Source organism: Polypterus senegalus, chromosome 13 (assembly GCF_016835505.1).
Source record: "Polypterus senegalus isolate Bchr_013 chromosome 13, ASM1683550v1, whole genome shotgun sequence".
Lineage (NCBI taxonomy): Eukaryota > Metazoa > Chordata > Cladistia > Polypteriformes > Polypteridae > Polypterus > Polypterus senegalus.
The window spans coordinates 17,836,065-17,853,457 of NC_053166.1; the positions used below are offsets into that span (position 1 = coordinate 17,836,065).

Genomic DNA, 17,393 nt, shown 5'->3' on the forward strand with positions numbered 1-17,393 from the left:
CAAGAATGGCTCCAAATGTGTATCAGCCATCAAGGCCACCATTTGGACGATATAATTTGTAAAACTTAAAGTAAGAAAACTTTTTTATATCTACATTTGGGAAATTAAAAGTTTTTGGTGATACTTCGTAGCATTTTTTTTCAATCCCCCTTTGACATGTGGGAGTTAATATATTACTGTATATATATGTTAATATATATAATAAATGGCAACATCCCTCCCATAGTTATACGGCGGTAAAAATCACATAAGAGAAAATACGCGGCATTACAGACGGGAAATCAAATAGCATGACATTACCAAGGTGGGATCTTGATCTATACAGTCTGCCATTTTTTGTTGCTGCGCTGGAAGGCTTTTCAGGACAGATGCCGTTATCACCCATCCGTCTGTCGGCTTCAAAGTCTTTCATACTGCTTCCTCCACGTGTAGGTCCCCACGTCGACAAATTGTCCATTTCCGAACAAAGGAAAGAAGATTTTGTGCTGATTTTTAGTACACGCCTGGCTTTAGGGTAACTGTACCTTCCACCTGCCGTCTTTGTCTATCTTGTCCTATGCTTGGCCCAGCACTTCTAAATGCCGAGAGCCCCTGTGTGCTAACTTCGGCCTGGCCTGTACATGTGAGCGGATTTATAAAATAATTTTTGTACAGAGCACAGTGACATTAAACTTATATTCTGATTGCACTCTTCCAGCAGCAAACCTCTTTTAATAGATGGCCTCCCATCCAAGTAATTATTATTTTATTAATATTATTCTACATGTTTTTTTTATTTTTCTTCCCTTCCCTAGCAACCAGATGGACACACCAATGCACAGAGACACACAGACACTTGTCCTTCTATTAAGGTGGCCCCAGGTGGCACAGCGGGTGGTTAGTGCTGCTGCCTCATGGGTCTAATCCCTCTTCTGGTTATTGTCTGTGAAAAGTTTTAATGTTCTCCCAATCTCAGGAGAGAGAGGAGAGGTTGCCGTACTCACCACATGACCAACTACCTGGTTGACACATCAGCACCGCGCTGATACAGTGTGAGACTTTTTGAGGTGGCTGGAGTGCCATTCCTGCCATCGACCCCCGTGTTTTCCCTGTAAATTGGAGGACCTGCTTGCAGGGCTGGACGCAGATTAACGTCATTCCCAGGACGAAACAATTGCAGTTTAAGTGCTTTTCTCAAGGGCCCAACGAAGTAGAGACATTTCTGACATTTACAGGATTCAAACTGGCGCAGATCCCTAGCCTCAGAGCCACCACTTTGCCCACACAGCTATGACAATAAATTTGAAAAACACAAAGGTGCTACAAAAAGTAAATCTGTTAATCCCAATCTCAGAGTAGACATTTTGTTCTTCATCCCCAAAGATTTTCCTTTTAGTTTAATTGGCTGCTCTAAATTGTCCCTGTACTGTATATCAGAGTGAAAGCTAACTTTAGAAAGCTAGAAATAGTTTAATGAAATTGTTAACTGCCTTGGGATAATAATTACCGTAGAAAGCTGCTCTATATATATATGTATATTAGCATAGCAAAACACTCGTTTATTGAAATGGTACAATGTTAAGTGCATTTCGGGACCTCTGTTCACTGGATATGCCAGCCCATACGTCCCTCTTTCTTTGTGCTTCTTGTTGCCTTTTTTTCATCAGGCATTGCGTGTGGACACCAGACGACATTACGCCCAGGCATGGATGCTGGATGTTTGATAGAGATAAGGTTTCTGGTTCAATCCCTTCCAGTGACTGCAAAGGTGACCTTGTAGCAGTCACTTAACCGTTCAGGGGTCTCAAATTATTAGAATTATTATTAGAACAATCTAGACGAGAACAGGCCATTCAGCCCAACAAAGCTTGCCAGTCCTATCCACTTGTTTTCTCCAAGAAAACATCAAGTCGAGTTTTGAAAGTCCCTAACGTCTTACTGTCTACCACACTACTTGGTCACTTATTCCAAGTGTCTATCGTTCTTTGTGTAAAGAAAAACTTTCTAATGTTTGTGCGAAATTTACCCTTAACAAGTTTCCAACTGTGTCCCCGTGTTCTTGATGAACTCATTTTAAAATATAAGTCTCAATCCACTGCACTAATTCCCTTCATAATTTTAAACACTTCAATCAGGTCACCTCTTAATCTTCTTTTGCTTAAACTGTAAAAGCTCAGCTCTTTTAATCTTTCCTCATAACTCATCCCCTGTAGCCCTGGACTCAGCCTAGTCGCTCTTCTCTGGACCTTTTCTAGTGCTGTTTATGTCCTTTTTGTAGCCTGGAGACCAAAACTGCACCCAGTACTCAAGATGAGGCCTCATCAGTGTGTTATAAAGGTTGAGCAGAACCTCCTGTGACTTGTACTCCACACATCAAGGCGCTATATAACCTGACATTCTGTTAGCCTTCTTAATGACTTCTGAACATTGTCTGGAAGTCGATAGCTTAGAGTCCACTATGACTCCTAAATCCTTCTCATAAGGTAGACTCTCGATTTTCCGACCGCCCATTGTGTATTCAAACCTAATATTTTTACTTCCTATGTGTAATACTTTACATTTACTGACATTAAATTTCATCTGCCACAAATCTGCCCAAGCCTGACTGCTATCCAAGTCCTTCTGTAATGATATAACGGATTCCAAATTATCTGCTAATCCACCTATCTTGGTATCATCTGCAAACTTAACCAGCTTGTTACTTATATTCCTATCCAAATCATTTATATATATTAAAAATAGCAGCGGCCCTAGCACTGACCCCTGTGGAACACCACTCTTAACAAATGAAAATGAATTTGCTGGTTCTAAATTAATCCTGAACTAAAGTTGGCTCCCAGTGCAATTTCCCAGCATGCCGGAGCTGACCAGTCTGTGCCGTACATCAGTCGTGACCACTGGCGCCCCCTAGAGAATCCGTGTCACTGTGCCTGGGATTCAGCCACTGCACTAGACTTGCCAGCCACCATCAGCGTTGGCCTCTGTGTGATGGCGTGCTGCCAGTTCAAGCGCAGTTGGCGCGATGATTTACTGAATTTCTTCAATGGCGTCAGTTGCACCTTGTACATATTGTTCCAGCAGTTTTTTAAATAGTTTTTATAGTTCATTGGCAGTGTGTAAAATGATCAGTGTAATTGAAATAATTGTGCTGCTCTTTGCATGAAAAAAAAAAAATGTGTTCCATTAAAATTTTACTTTTTCTTTGTGAATTGTGATGTTTACTTAAAAAGTGCAGCAAAAAAGTATTTGGCGTCCAGGGGTGCATTAACCCCCCAAGTATGTGGCGGTTTAAGGGTTAAACAAAAAAAAATCCACTTGTGGCCAAAGTGGCTTTAGGAGGCTGGCTGGTGCTTCCTTTAATATAGAGGAGCAAATGACCAAACACTGGAGCACAGTGCCTGGCACGCTAACCTTTGATGATTTCTGTCACTTCCAGTACGACTACATGGAGCGGCTGGACGGGAAGGAGAAGTGGAGCGTAGTGGAGTCTCCTCGTGAGCGGCGCAGTATCCAGACTGTGGTCCTGAATGAAGCCGTTTTCGTCCAATATTTGGATACGGGATCCTGGCATTTGGCATTCTATAATGATGGAAAGGATAAGGAGGCCGTGTCATTCAGCACTGCTATTTTAGGTATGTGACCGACAAATGTGCCAATTTACTGCCAAATTAAAGTAGACATAGTTATGTCAAAGCTTTGTTTCTTTTCACAGTTTTGGTGGAAATTAATTTTTCCGCTCATTCATTTTTCTGATCAGAGTTTTCCCAAGTTTCAGGGAATCAGAGCTTATTGCTGGATGGGAATGCCACATACAAACACACACATACACACACGCATACAGTTGTGCTTAAAGTTTGTGAACCCTTTAGAATTTTCTATATTTCTGCATAAATATGACCTAAAACATCATCAGATTTTCACTCAAGTCCTAAAAGTAGATAAAGAGAAACCAGTTAAACAAATGAGACAAAAATATTATACTTGGTCATTTATTTATTAAGGAAAATGATCGCATATTACATATTTGTGAGTGGCAAAAGTATGTGAACCTCTAGAATTAGCAGTTAGTTTGAAGGTGAAATTCAAGTCCGGTGTTCTCAATCAATGGGATGCCAATCAGGTGTGAGTGGGCACCCTGTGTTATTTAAAGAACAGGATCTATCAAAGTCTGCTCTTCACAACACGTGTTTGTGGAAGTGTATCATGGCACGAACAAAGGAGATTTCTGAGGACCTCACAAAAAGAGTTGTTGATGCTCATCAGGCTGGAAAAGGTTACAAAACCATCTCTAAAGAGTTTGGACTCCACCAATCCACAGTCAGACAGACTGTGTACAAATGGAGGAAATTCAAGACCATTGTTACCCTCCCCAGGAGTGGTCGACCAACAAAGATCACTCCAAGAGCAAGGCGTGTAATAATCAGCGAGGTCACAAAGGACCCCAGGGTAACTTCTACGCATCTGAAGGCCTCTCTCACATTGGCTAATGTTCATGTTCATGAGTCCACCATCAGGAGAACACTGAACAACAATGGTGTGCATGGCAGGGTGGCAAGGAGAAAGCCACTGCTCTCCAAAAAAAAACATTGCTGCTCGTCTGCAGTTTGCTAAAGATCACGTGGACAAACCAGAAGGCTATTTGGACGGATGAGACCAAAAAAGAACTTTCTGGTTTAAATGAAAAGCGTTATGTTTGGAGAAAGGAAAACACTGCATTCCAGCATAAGAACCTTATCCCATCTGTGAAACATGGTGGTGGTAGTATCATGGTGTGGGCCTGTTGTGCTGCATCTGGGCCAGGACGGCTTGCCTTCATTGATGGAACAATGAATTCTGAATTATATCAGAGAATTCTAAAGGAAAATGTCAGGACATCTGTCCATGAACTGAATCTCAAGAGAAGGTGGGTCATGCAGCAAGACAACGACCCTAAGCACACAAGTCGTTCTACCAAAGAATGGTTAAAGAAGAATAAAGTGAATGTTTTGGAATGGCCAAGTCAAAGTCCTGACCTTAATCCAATCGAAATGTTGTGGAAGGACCTGAAGCGAGCAGTTCGTGTGAGGAAACCCACCAACATCCCAGAGTTGAAGCTGTTCTGTACGGAGGAATGGGCGAAAATTCCTCTTAGCCGGTGTGCAGGAATGAGCAAAAGTTACCGGAAACGTTTAGTTGCAGTTATTGGGGGGTCACAGCAGATACTGAAAGCAAAGGTTCACATACTTTTGCCATTCATAAATATGTAATATTCGATCATTTTCCTCAATAAATACTTGACCAAGTAGAATATTTTTGTCTCATTTGTTTAACTGGCTTCTCTTTATCTACTTTTAGGATTTGAGTGAAAATCTGATGATGTTTTAGGTCATATTTATGCAGAAATATAGAAAATTCTAAAGGGTTCACAAGCTTTCAAGCACCACTGTATACCCTGATATTGCAGTAAAATATTCTCAAAACTCCTTAAATCAATTCAGAGTCAAGCTGGAGCTTATTCTAGCAACACAGATACAAACATAGCGAGGCCACCTTGTCTTTCTGACCAGCAAAACCCAGAAGAGCCACTCTTTGATGACGCTGTTTCTGGATGACTGCTGCAGCTCCGCTCTCTTGCTTTCCCTCTGAACGTCGGCTCCCTGTTAATGTGTGCGCCCATCAAGACTTCCATTCATCTGTGCCCTGCACACTCCTGCTGACTCTTGGTAGCACTGGCAGAGCTTCATCTCCATAATGGGCTTATTTATGGAGCTAGCAGCCTAATTTTAGCGTCACACACTAACCACACGTGCCGTCTTGTGTATTTTTTTGGTTTTCTGACTTAAATCTCAAAAATGGAATCTTTATTTCTCATTTAGACTGAGTTAGCCAAAGTCCATTTGATTGTCACGGTTTACGCAATGCCATCGGAATGTGTCAAGTGACATTTATTGTCACGCCACTGACGTCACTAAAAAATATACAACAGCTTTACCACGTGTTATCCTTTGGTGGATTCTCTACCTCTGATATCTCTTTAAGTGCTGTTAGCTTATTTTCCAAGTAGGCCGTAGCATTAGGATTGATGACTAACTTCTGACTTTCATCAAAAAGATTAACGTCTTTTCCTTTGATTCTTGCATGCCTGATTACTTTTTGATCTCCCAATTCTGCCAACCTTGCTGTCTAAGAAAAATCTTCTCCTGGTCTTTTGTCACTCACAATAATCCTTAGGCAATTCTCGTGTCACGTAAGACTAATGAGACTGTTGATTTTATGTACGAGCCACAGGAAATACCACAGCAAACAAGGTATGCCCGCTGGGAACAAGACGCTGCCAGCTCCGTGCTGTTTGTAGCCTGACCACTGTCAGTATCACGGAGTCAGTGATAGACGTGACATTCTTCATCACCACTGAGGTGGTACGCCCCACGCATCCCAGTATGGGGCTCTCAGTTATCCTTTTCTATGATGGTCTCTGCCCTCATTCTCGAGTCCTCCTGGTTTAAAGGATGTGCTTCCCCTTCCTTGATATGGAAGATTATCCATGCCAAAATGAAATGCATTTCAACACGGTGGCGAAGTGGGTAGCGCTGCTGCCTCGCGGTTAGGGGACCCGGGTTAGCTTCCCACGTCCTCCCTGCGTGGTGTTTGCATGTTCTCCCCGTGTCTGCGTGGGTTTCCTCCCACAGTCCAAAGACATGCAGGTTAGGTGCATTGGCGATTCTAATTTGTCCCTAGTGTGTGCTTGATGTGTGTGTGTGTCCTGCAATGGGCTGGCGCCCTGCCCGGGGTTTGTTTCCTGCCTTGTGTTGGCTGGGATTGGCTCCAGCAGACCCCCTTGACCCTGTAGTTAGGATATAGTGGGTTGGATAATGGATGGATGGATGTTAACTATATTGAAATGCAATACATATGCAAGTGGACTATTTAATTATGACACGGTAATTAAAGTATCAACCAAACTTTGAATTTCTTGCCACTACGGCACACAGTTTTATGTATTTTATGTAAGTGTAACGCATCTTAATTCATGTCCATAGATCGTAAGTCATAACGAAAAGCAAAGCAGACGCATTGCACTTCACTTAGCGGCAGCTCTGCGTGCGTTGCATTGCAGTTTAAGACCACGCTTTAATCTTGCCAAAACTAAATGTTCTCAAATGTTTTTGTATTCCAACGGCGAGCGCTAAGTTTGGTCAATATGGGCTGAAATGGTGAAAAGTGAATTTTAGGACTCACTGAAAACATTTACTCTTAAGTTGGCTAAAGATGTTTTCTTTTTGTACATGTTAATTTAAGCAGTGCGGTTACATTTTCAAGGTTGTGGGTTGTTGGGGGGCATGGTGGCGCAGTTGGTAGCACTGCAGCCTCGCAGTTAGGAGACCTGGGCTCGCCTCCCAGGTCCTCTCTACGTGGAGTCTGCATGTTCTCTCCGTGTCTACGTGGGTTTCCTCCCACAGTCCAAAGACATGCCTGTTAGGTGCATTGGCGATCCTAAATTGTCCGCTGTGTGTGTGCCCTGCGGTGGGCTGGCGCCCTGCCCGTGGTTTGTTTCCTGTAGTATTGGCTCCAGGAGACCCCCAGTGACCCTGTAGTTAGGATATGGCGGGTTGGATAATGGATGGATTGTTTGTGATTTTAACTAAATACTGAATACAGTGAAACTGGAAGACTGCTGTCGCCAGCTTGTAACACGATCCAGCCCCAGAAACTAGTTGATCAATTCTGTTTGGACCCTACCTTGGTGGGGTGGATTCTGGACTCTTTTTTTAAGCATTTTATTGATTATATTAAAATCAAATAACATTCCTTACAAGCAAGTGAAGATTAACAAAACTAGGCTTGAAGCAAATCAACCCTCACCCATGAGAAAGAGAGCTAAGCCAGCAGAGTGTGGACTTTTTAAGCAGTACTAGGGTGTTGTACCATCTTAGCCATTATGACTGTAGTGAGGAGTCAAGCAAAATGACCCCTTTTATTGGCTAACTAGAAAGATGACAATATGCAAGCTTTCGAGGCAACTCGGGCCCCTTCTTCAGGCGAGATGTAATACAGAAACTGGAGCTCCCTGTGTTTATATAGACACCACGACACATACAGCATTGGAAAACCTTGTTATGTTACGTGATATATTTTTAATTATAGCACAATAAAACCCTGCCTACATTAAACAGACCACGTACATTACATGTATTACATTTCAATGTAGGTAACACGTTGGATTGCTTTTAATTTTGGCACAACAAATCTGCCATACCTTGCTGGCAGGCTGCTGTCACTCAAACATCTAGCCCCGCCCACTCTGTGATGAGCAGTCGGCAGACTGTTACAATGTTTTCTCACAAACCCAGTAATGGGCAGTGAGTACCATCCATCCATCCATTGTCCAACCCGCTATATCCTAACTACAGGGTCACGGGGGTCTGCTGGAGCCATTCCCAGCCAACACAGGGCGAAAGGCAGGAAACAAACCCCAGGCAGGGCGCCAGCCCACCGCAGGGCACAGTGAGTACCACATGTTGTTGAAATGTATTTTTACAGACCCTCATCATTTTGATTTGAGGTGGTTCTTGGGATTCATGATGGGGTCCTAGACCCCCATAATCCCCTATGCATAAGCATCACTCATTTTTGAGATGACTTTCTGAGTTGTCTTGGTTGGTTTTATCTCTCAGTACACTTCCAGTTTGATTTGCAGAGCAGCTTAGCACCATCACTCAGAGCCACATGGTAGGACTAATAGCTTCTGTGCCTTATTAAGCCTGATTGTCTCTAACATTTTTAATCATGTGCTTTTTGAAATCTAGGGGGGTCTGTCCCCTGCTCGCTTTGCTCACCAACCCCCAGGCGGGCACTACACGCTAGCCACTTGACAGCTCTGCCGCTCACATATGGAGAAGTGGATGTAAAATTTAAACAGATTGTTACTTTCATGGGAATTGTTACGTATGCATAATAGAACTAACTATTTTACATTACAGTGAGTAATTAACCATAGTTAAAAAATAGTAAAACATAATAAATGGAAAGAATATTATGTTTCATGTTGCATTAAAGGTATTTGTTGCTTTTTACGTTTTCATTCTGTTTGGCTTTGAAATTAACATGCAAATACTTTTTAAACTTACACTTCAGTAGAAACAATTTTTTGAATGAACTTCTTGTCAATATCGCATTGAATTTTCATTCCGTGTTTGGACTTACATCATGACAACGCAACATATAACTGCCCGTGAGTGAATATCGTTTCTTTCTCTAATAAATAAACCAACTTTTTCGAATGTTTGTCCCTGTGATTTGTTAATTGTCATCGCAATACTATTCTAATGAGAAACTGTAAATGTTTTATTACGAATGGCATATCAAGATCTCCTATGGTGTCTAATGTTATCCCCTGAAGATGTACTACATTACCTTTCCTGTCGCCTGTTAAACTTTTATATGTCAGAATTGTCTGACCAGTTTTGAATACAACTAATCTCGTTTTATTGCATAGTCCATCACTCAGACATAAATTACGCAAATACATTACAATACGTCCTTCTTTCAACAGTAATACGTCCGGTGTAAGACCGTATGGTGTTAACGGTTGTAGATATTCTACGGGATATTGTAAGCTGATGTTTTCATCTTCCGCAACATCACCACCAACTGTTTCAGCAGAGTCTATTGATACGCATTTAACTGATTTGATCGTAAAAATTTATAAGAGCTGAGAGCGCAGGAACTGTGTCTGACAAAAGCATTCGCACGAATGAAGGTTGAGAGGATTGTGGGCGTGGGCCGTTAACCGCAAATGGTTGAGAGGAGGGCGGGACTTGAAAAAATCTCTTGGCAAATAGTCTTGTCTCAAGATTTTCTTTTATAATAGAGAGATTTAATTTTGTTTATTGTTCAATTTTTTTTTTTGTGTGTGGTTCCAAATATTTGTATTTGCTGCTCTGTATGCCTCGTAATTGTCTGTTTGGCTCTCCCATGTGCGTTGGTAATTGGTATCATTTTACTGCTAGGAACTTGAGAAGATTATTTAGAATTTTTTGTATATTCTATTAATTTTTATTTTTTTTACTTTTTGGATCATTTTTACATTGTTTTGTGATATCAATGCAGCATTATTTTGTTGCCATTCTTTCTTCATTTTGTGCTTTGTTTGTCATGGGTGCTCCCATGTTGTCTATGAGACAAGAGTCTCACCTTAAATGTCAAGAAATTCAGATTTGATTACAGGCAGACCCCGGGTTACGTACGAGATTGGGACTGTAGGTTTGTTGTTAAGTTGAATTTGTATGTAAGTCGAAACAGGCCCATTATTTTAATAAATGCTATTGCTGACCAACTGTAACCAAGTGCTCTGCCAATGAATGATGGAAAGTCACCTCTCTCTGACCTTTTCAATGGTGATGGTTTTTCTCTTCTTTACTGTATCACCAGCACTTGCATCAGATTTGTGTTTCAGAGACATTGTTGAAGGGTGAAGACAAAAGGTTAAGATGAGCTCTTCTGCACAGCACTGTCCACGCTATCACAGCAGGAAGGCACCCGTCGTCAACACGTCTGGTGTACTGAACGAGAGACAACTTCCTGCTATGTGTGTAACAGTCCAAGCAGGCTTGCTATTGACAATGAATGGGGGCGGCGAGGGGCGGTTCACCATTCACCCACCACACAGTCACCTCCACTTGCATACAGCATGCTGCCTGCAGCGTCTGCCCGCCGAGAGTGAACACGGTGCGGCCAAAGGCGGGTAGTGAATTGCACACCACCACTCCCATTCAACAGGCAGCCGCCCGAGGCACACTACAATGCTGTCCTCTGCTGCCCCATTCACCCTCAATGGCCTCCGTTCAGCCACAACTGGGTCACCGCTTGCAGCATCACCAGCCGCCCACCGAGAACGAACGGTGCAGCCATTCAAGGGACACTGCAAGGCTGTGTGGTCAGCGGGCAGTGAAATGCCCCCCTCCGCCCCATCCAGCCTCCATCCAGTCAGGAGCAGTAGCTGCGGTGGCGTGGTGGGTGAGCAGCGAACCTCCCCATCAAGCCTCCATCCTGCACACGAGTGGTAGCTGCGGCCCCGGTGACTATGGACCCCGGGTCACCGCTTGCCACACACCCGGCCGCCCACTGAGAATGAATGGGGTGCGGCCCCCACCACCCCATTCATCAACCAGAGCCACCCGAGGGACACTACACTGCGCGAGCATCGGAATTGCCCCCTCCAGCCACCGCTTGCAGCGTCCCCAGGCCGAAGATGACGGAGCGGCAGTTACTGAGGAGCCTGCGTCGCGTCCCCCAGACAGATGAAGGAGCAGCTGCGGCCCCGTTCGTATGTCGGATGACCGTAACTTGGGGACTGCCTGTATATTTGCTGCGCACAACAGTGTTAAATGAAACACTTTAGCTGCATTTCTTATAAAATTAAAGTGTGATTTAATTATGGAACGAGGCCTATTGATCTGCACAATTTTTGCAGAAGTACTTTTTGAGATAGATAATGTATTTTAAATATAGATATACTGTATGTGCACAAAGCGGCACACACAGGCTCCTTCATGCACACACACTTAAAGAGATGCTCAAGTGGAGAAGGCTGACAGCTTCTTTGCTCTAGCAGAACACATGCTGGATGATGAAGAGAAAGACTTGAAACACACAAACACACGCAATGGATCCGTGGAGGTCGACGTGCACCGGGGCATCACCTGTCTGTCTGCGCACCTTGTTTACTTCAATGTGTTCAGTTTCAAATTAAATATTATTGAAGTTGTTCATTTGATTCAAGTTTCTGTTCTTTTTACTCTCCATTGATTTCAGTACATCAGCTGTGTTTGATTTCTATTATTGCACAGTTTAACTGGCTGTACTGTAATGTAGAATCTTCCATTGTGTGATTTCCTGCAGCATCATAACATGGTGGGGGCTCTGAGGCTAAGGATCTGCACTGGCAATCGGAAGGTTGTGGGTTCGAATCCTGTAAATGCCAAAAGGGTCTCTGCTCTGTTGGGCCCTTGAGCAAGGCCCTTAACCTGCAATTGCTGAGCGCTTTGAGTAGTGAGAAAAGCACAATATAAATGCAAAGAATTATTAGTTAATTCAAACCAGGGTCCTAGGGTTTTGGGTCGGTGTTGAGAATTGGGGTTTGCTGGAGCCTATCCCAGCTAGCATAGGGTGCACGGCAGGAACAAATCCTGGATAGAGTGCCAATCCATCACAGCCCAACCACACACACTAGGTCCAATTTAACGTCACCATTTCACCTAATCTGCATGTCTTCGGTCTGTGGGGAGAAACCCACGCAGACACGGGGAGAACATGCAATCTCTGTGCCGGGAGGACCCGGGATGTGAACCCTGGTCTCCTTACTGCAAGGCAGCAGCGCTCTATCCTCATTCAGTATCACTAAAGTATCATTTCCATGGAAGTACCTGATGGACCATACCATCCCGATTTTTATTTAATCAATCCCCTTCTTCTCTCACTCTCAGTCCTACTGGCAATGTCAAGGGTTGTTAGGTCCTGGAAATATTTCTTGCCCAATGACAGCTGAAAACCTGCCTGCCAGCGCAACGAATGATGCTGTTGATGACCTTTGTCTTTGGTGCTGTCGATACCAGCTGTGGTTCCGCTTGTAGTTTTGCTGTTTGGGTGGCCGCACTAACCCTTTAAAAAGACACAAAAATGCACACCACAATATTAAAGATTTTCTCCACACAACATAGATTTGTTGTGAAAACCGCATATATGATAACCCTGGCCATGCCTCCCACATCTTCTTCCTTTATTTACCTAGAGAGCCACGCCCTGTCATCTCCTGTAAGCCCCATTGGCTATGCAGAGCACAGTGAGCTCCGCCCACAGTTTCTCTTATTGGCTTTCATTTGCATTGGCTGAAGCTGGACTTCTCCATTCTGCCAAGTGTCAAATGCAAGAACCTCGTCAGTCACCTACACTTCTTCAGTTGTAATATAACAATGATAGCAATAGATCCATCATGATCCGGGTGATTAATGTTCCAAAATTCCTTGTCATTTGCATTTAGCTTATTTTACTGCCGTTCCTTATTTGTTACAGCAGCACTCAAGTTGAACCAATAAACTTGAACTTATATGTCCAAACTGGAATCCTAACGCAGCAGCAATCAAGTAGCAATGCTAACTGCTCTGCCACCATGACATCCACTGGAATAAAAAGTAGTAACATCAGCTGGACGTTTGACATGCGTTTGATATTCGCACTTTACAGCTCCATAATGGTGATGGACAGGGTGACGGACGAGATTAGACAGGAGTCCCCATGGACTATGATGTTTGCTGATGACGCTGTGATCTGTAGCAATAGTAGGTAGCAGGTTGAGGAGACCCTGGAAAGGTGGAGATATGAAAGGAGAAGAATGAAGGTCAGTAGGAACACCAAGACAGAATACATGTGTGTGAATGAGAGGGAGGTCAGAGGAATGGTGAGGATGAGGGGAGTAGAGTTGGCGAAGGTGGAGGAGTTTAAATACTTGGGATCAACAGTACAGAGTAATGGGGATTGTGGAAGAGAGGTGAAGAAGAGAGTGCAAGCAGGATGGAATGGGTGGAGAAGAGTGTCAGGAGTGATTTGTGACAGATGGGTATCAGCGAGAGTGAAAGGGAAGGTATACAGAACGGTAGTGAGACCAGCTATGTTATATGGGCTGGAGACGGTGGCACTGGCCGGAAAGCAGGAGACACAGCTTGAGGTGGCAGAGTTAAAGATGCTAAGATTTGCATTGGGTGTGACGAGGATGGACAGGATTAGAAACGAGGACATTAGAGGGTTGGCTCAGATTGGACGGTTGGGAGACAAAGTCAGAGAGGCGAGATTGTGTTGGTTTGGACATGTGCAGAGGAGAGATGCTGGGTATATTGGGAGAAGGGTGCTAAGGATAGAGCTGCCAGGCAAGAGGAGAAGAGGAAGGCCTAAGAGAAGTTTTATGGATGTGGTGAGAGGAGACATGCAGGTGACGGATGTGACAGAGCAAGAGGACGAGGACAGGAAGATATGGAAGAAGATGATCCACTGTGGCAACCCATAACAAGAAGAAGATCCGCAGAATGAACAAATAAGTTAAAATTTGACCACATTTTGTTCACAAGCTTATTTTGTTTTTGAAAATGTCTCCCTCTTTTTTGAAAAATGATCGTCACCAACGTACAGGAAAACTTGTGAATTTAGGCACAACCATTTATTTTTTTTAAACATTACCAATTATTTTTATAATTCTTAATTATGCATAACGTACACCAATGTCAAGTCTGCTACATAAAATCCAAACCAAACAGCAATCCAATATGATTTTTAAAGTTAACTCCCAAATGTGCCTTTCAGAAACCACATTTTACCTTTTAATTCAATCCTAGACCCTTTAAATCACATGCTAAAGACGCCCAATTTCTGCGTTCTGCCGCTACAGCCTCACATCTCAAGTGGCTGGTATACACTTCAAAGTAAAAGCTCCCTTAGTTTCGTTAACATGGAATGGCTGTGAAGTGAGAGGGGAAGTAAAACGAAAACGTTCACAGCTTAAATGCACGTTGTGAAATCCAAGATCAGATACCACGGTTAATGTTTCAAGTGAGGAAACGTTTGAATAAGCATCAACCGCCCTAATGCGGGGTGTTCCTAAGAAATGTGATGATTTCCTTCATGAAGTAGAAGTTCATCATAAACAAGGATAGTTGAGTCAGATATTTTGAAATATTAAAATGCGTGCTTCATTTTAAATGTTTAAAGTGTAAGTGTTCTCAATTGTAATAGAAATTTGTCATTTTTCACCCATTGATAGAGGACCATAGAGGGCTAGCTCCCAAGATCAGGCTCAAAAATCCAAAATAACATCGTATTTGTAATCACTGACCTTGAAATCCTCTAAAAGGTTGCCGTACATGCTTATGTTTGAATTTTGTCCATCTCAGAATGGCTATTAGAAGGCTAGAACCACCGGTAAATAATTAAATATGTCAAAAATGTGATTGTATTGTGACCAACAACTTAGAAACAGCATAAAATGACACAACATATACTTAAATCACCCATACCCATTTTTTGAGGGTAAAAAGGGTAAATTTGATCCCACGCATCTTATTGTGGGGTGAACCCCTGGGGTCAGCTGATGTGGAACGCACAACTTCAGGTTCTTCTGATCATTTTTGCTGAAGACACCTACACTCTTAAATAAAGGTGACACAGTGATTCTTGAGAGCGATGCACTGGGGGAACTCTTTTTTGGTTACCTAAACAACCATCCACAGGAAGATTCTAGGAAGAATCTTTATTTATTTAGAGCACTAGGGGGCTCCGCCCTCTGCTCGCTCCCCTCACCAACCCCCAGTGGCGGCGCCCACCCACCACTAGGCCACTCCTCCATTAGAGAACGCGAATCTATTTAAAGAGATGGTATATGGAAGACGGGTTGAACCTTAGGTATTATAGGTAGAAAACCAGTTACTTGAGTATTTCACTACAGCAGTTTATTTTAAATACCAATTCATAATAAAACGTAATAAAAGTAAATATACAAGTTAAATTATATTAACGCAAAAAACATTATGAATGACTTTATCCTCTAACTTATTTTCAATGAACGTTGCTTTATTGCATTTCTGTTCGCATGTTGTTTCTTATTTTTTTCTCTTTTTCGTTTATTGGATGATTCTCTTTGTTTTTGATTTTTAATATATGCAGCCCCTTTTTTTTTGATGTTCATTATCAGCTCAAATCCGACATTCCTGAATAGGTCATTTGCTTTTCTGCTTTCCCATTATAACCGACTGTGCTGAACGGCCAGTTTGCAGCACTGAGAGTGTCACGGGGGCGGTACAGAGAGAGATGTGCTCAGTAGGAGTAACGATTGGACGAGCCATGTGGAGGGGAGTGGTCAAGGCTGAATAACTCTGACACGATGGAAATCAATTTTAATACAATAGAGAGATTAGTTCTAGTCAGCAGTGTGAATAGTAATGTTTCTTTTGGTCGATTGCCATGTTCAAGACATTGTTCCCTTTTTGTTTTTTTCTTATAGATAGATAGTGTGAAAAGTGCTATATAATACAAATATAGATAGATAGATAGATAGATAGATAGATAGATAGATAGATATGAAAGGCACTATATAATACAAAGATAGATAGATAGATAGATAGATATGAAAGGCACTATATAATACAAAGATAGATAGATAGATAGATAGATAGATAGTGTGAAAGGCACTATATAATATAAAGATAGATAGATAGATAGATAGTGTGAAAGACACTATATAATACAAATATAGATAGATAGATAGATAGATAGTGTGAAAGGTGCTATATAATACAAATATAGATAGATAGATAGACAGATAGTGTGAAAGGCACTATATAATACAAAGATAGATAGATAGATAGATAGATAGTGTGAAAGGCACTATATAATATAAAGATAGATAGATAGATAGATAGTGTGAAAGGCACTATATAATAGATAGATAGATAGATAGATAGTGTGAAAGGTGCTATATAATACAAATATAGATAGATAGATAGACAGATAGTGTGAAAGGCACTATATAATAGATAGATAGATAGATAGATAGATAGATAGTATTTATAAAATGCCACTTGGATTCCTGACTTAAAAGGATTCTTCTTCATCACACTAGCTTAGTTCTCGTTTGCTTGACCGGTTGTATCCTTCTAGTTTAGCCCACTATAAATGAAAGATTTCTTTTTTTCCACATATAAAGATCCTTTACAAAGCCCAAAGAGCCAATTTCATATGCAAAAAAACCCTTCATAAAATAAAACGGTTCTTTATCAACCAATAGTTCTGTGAAGAACCACACATCCCAGTAAAGTGACATTTTAGAACATTTGTTTTTATGAGTGCATTGGCTGATTGTTTATCATAAGAGTGTAAATTCCTAATAAACACATGGCCCAAGGATGGCCTACAAATTGGTGTTTGTTGGGCCCAGAGTGCCAAAAACCGGGCATAAGACATCAAGATGGATCGAACGGCATATCACATGTGGAGGTTTACTCATACCTGAGAGTCAGGTGAAGTTGTGCAAAAAATAAAAACAATATACAATAAATGAATAAACTGGAGTGATTTCAAAGCGTTTACGAGTACTACATTCGAGCACAACAGCATGACGTGCCGTTTCTGGATGAATGTCGACTGTCGAGCTAACTTCACCTCGGTCTGAATGCACGACAATGTGATTTTAGATCAGTCAAACCGAACAGCTCGGAAGCAGTTGCTCAGATTGCCGCGCCACTTACAGTAATATCTGAAGTGTGATTTTATACTAACCCGTGGTTTATATTTAATGTAAGGACGCATCATCTCCTAGACTTCACAATTTAGTATTCATTTTCTTCTCCGGCCGGTTGACTGTAATTCCATCTAAGTATCCGGAGCGTTGTGTG

The 17,393-nt window shown here is 42.1% G+C and overlaps 1 protein-coding gene across 3 annotated transcripts in view; it reads left to right on the top strand.

Moving 5' to 3' along the window:
• Window positions 1-17,393, top strand: part of LOC120542238 (teneurin-2-like) — a 1,685,504-nt gene that overhangs the window by 1,353,165 nt on the left and 314,946 nt on the right. For all 3 annotated transcript variants that reach the window (XM_039774544.1, XM_039774546.1, XM_039774547.1), the window contains one exon: window positions 3,416-3,611. In XM_039774544.1, coding sequence (XP_039630478.1) covers window positions 3,416-3,611 — 196 coding nt within the window. The remainder of the gene's footprint in view (window positions 1-3,415; window positions 3,612-17,393) is intronic.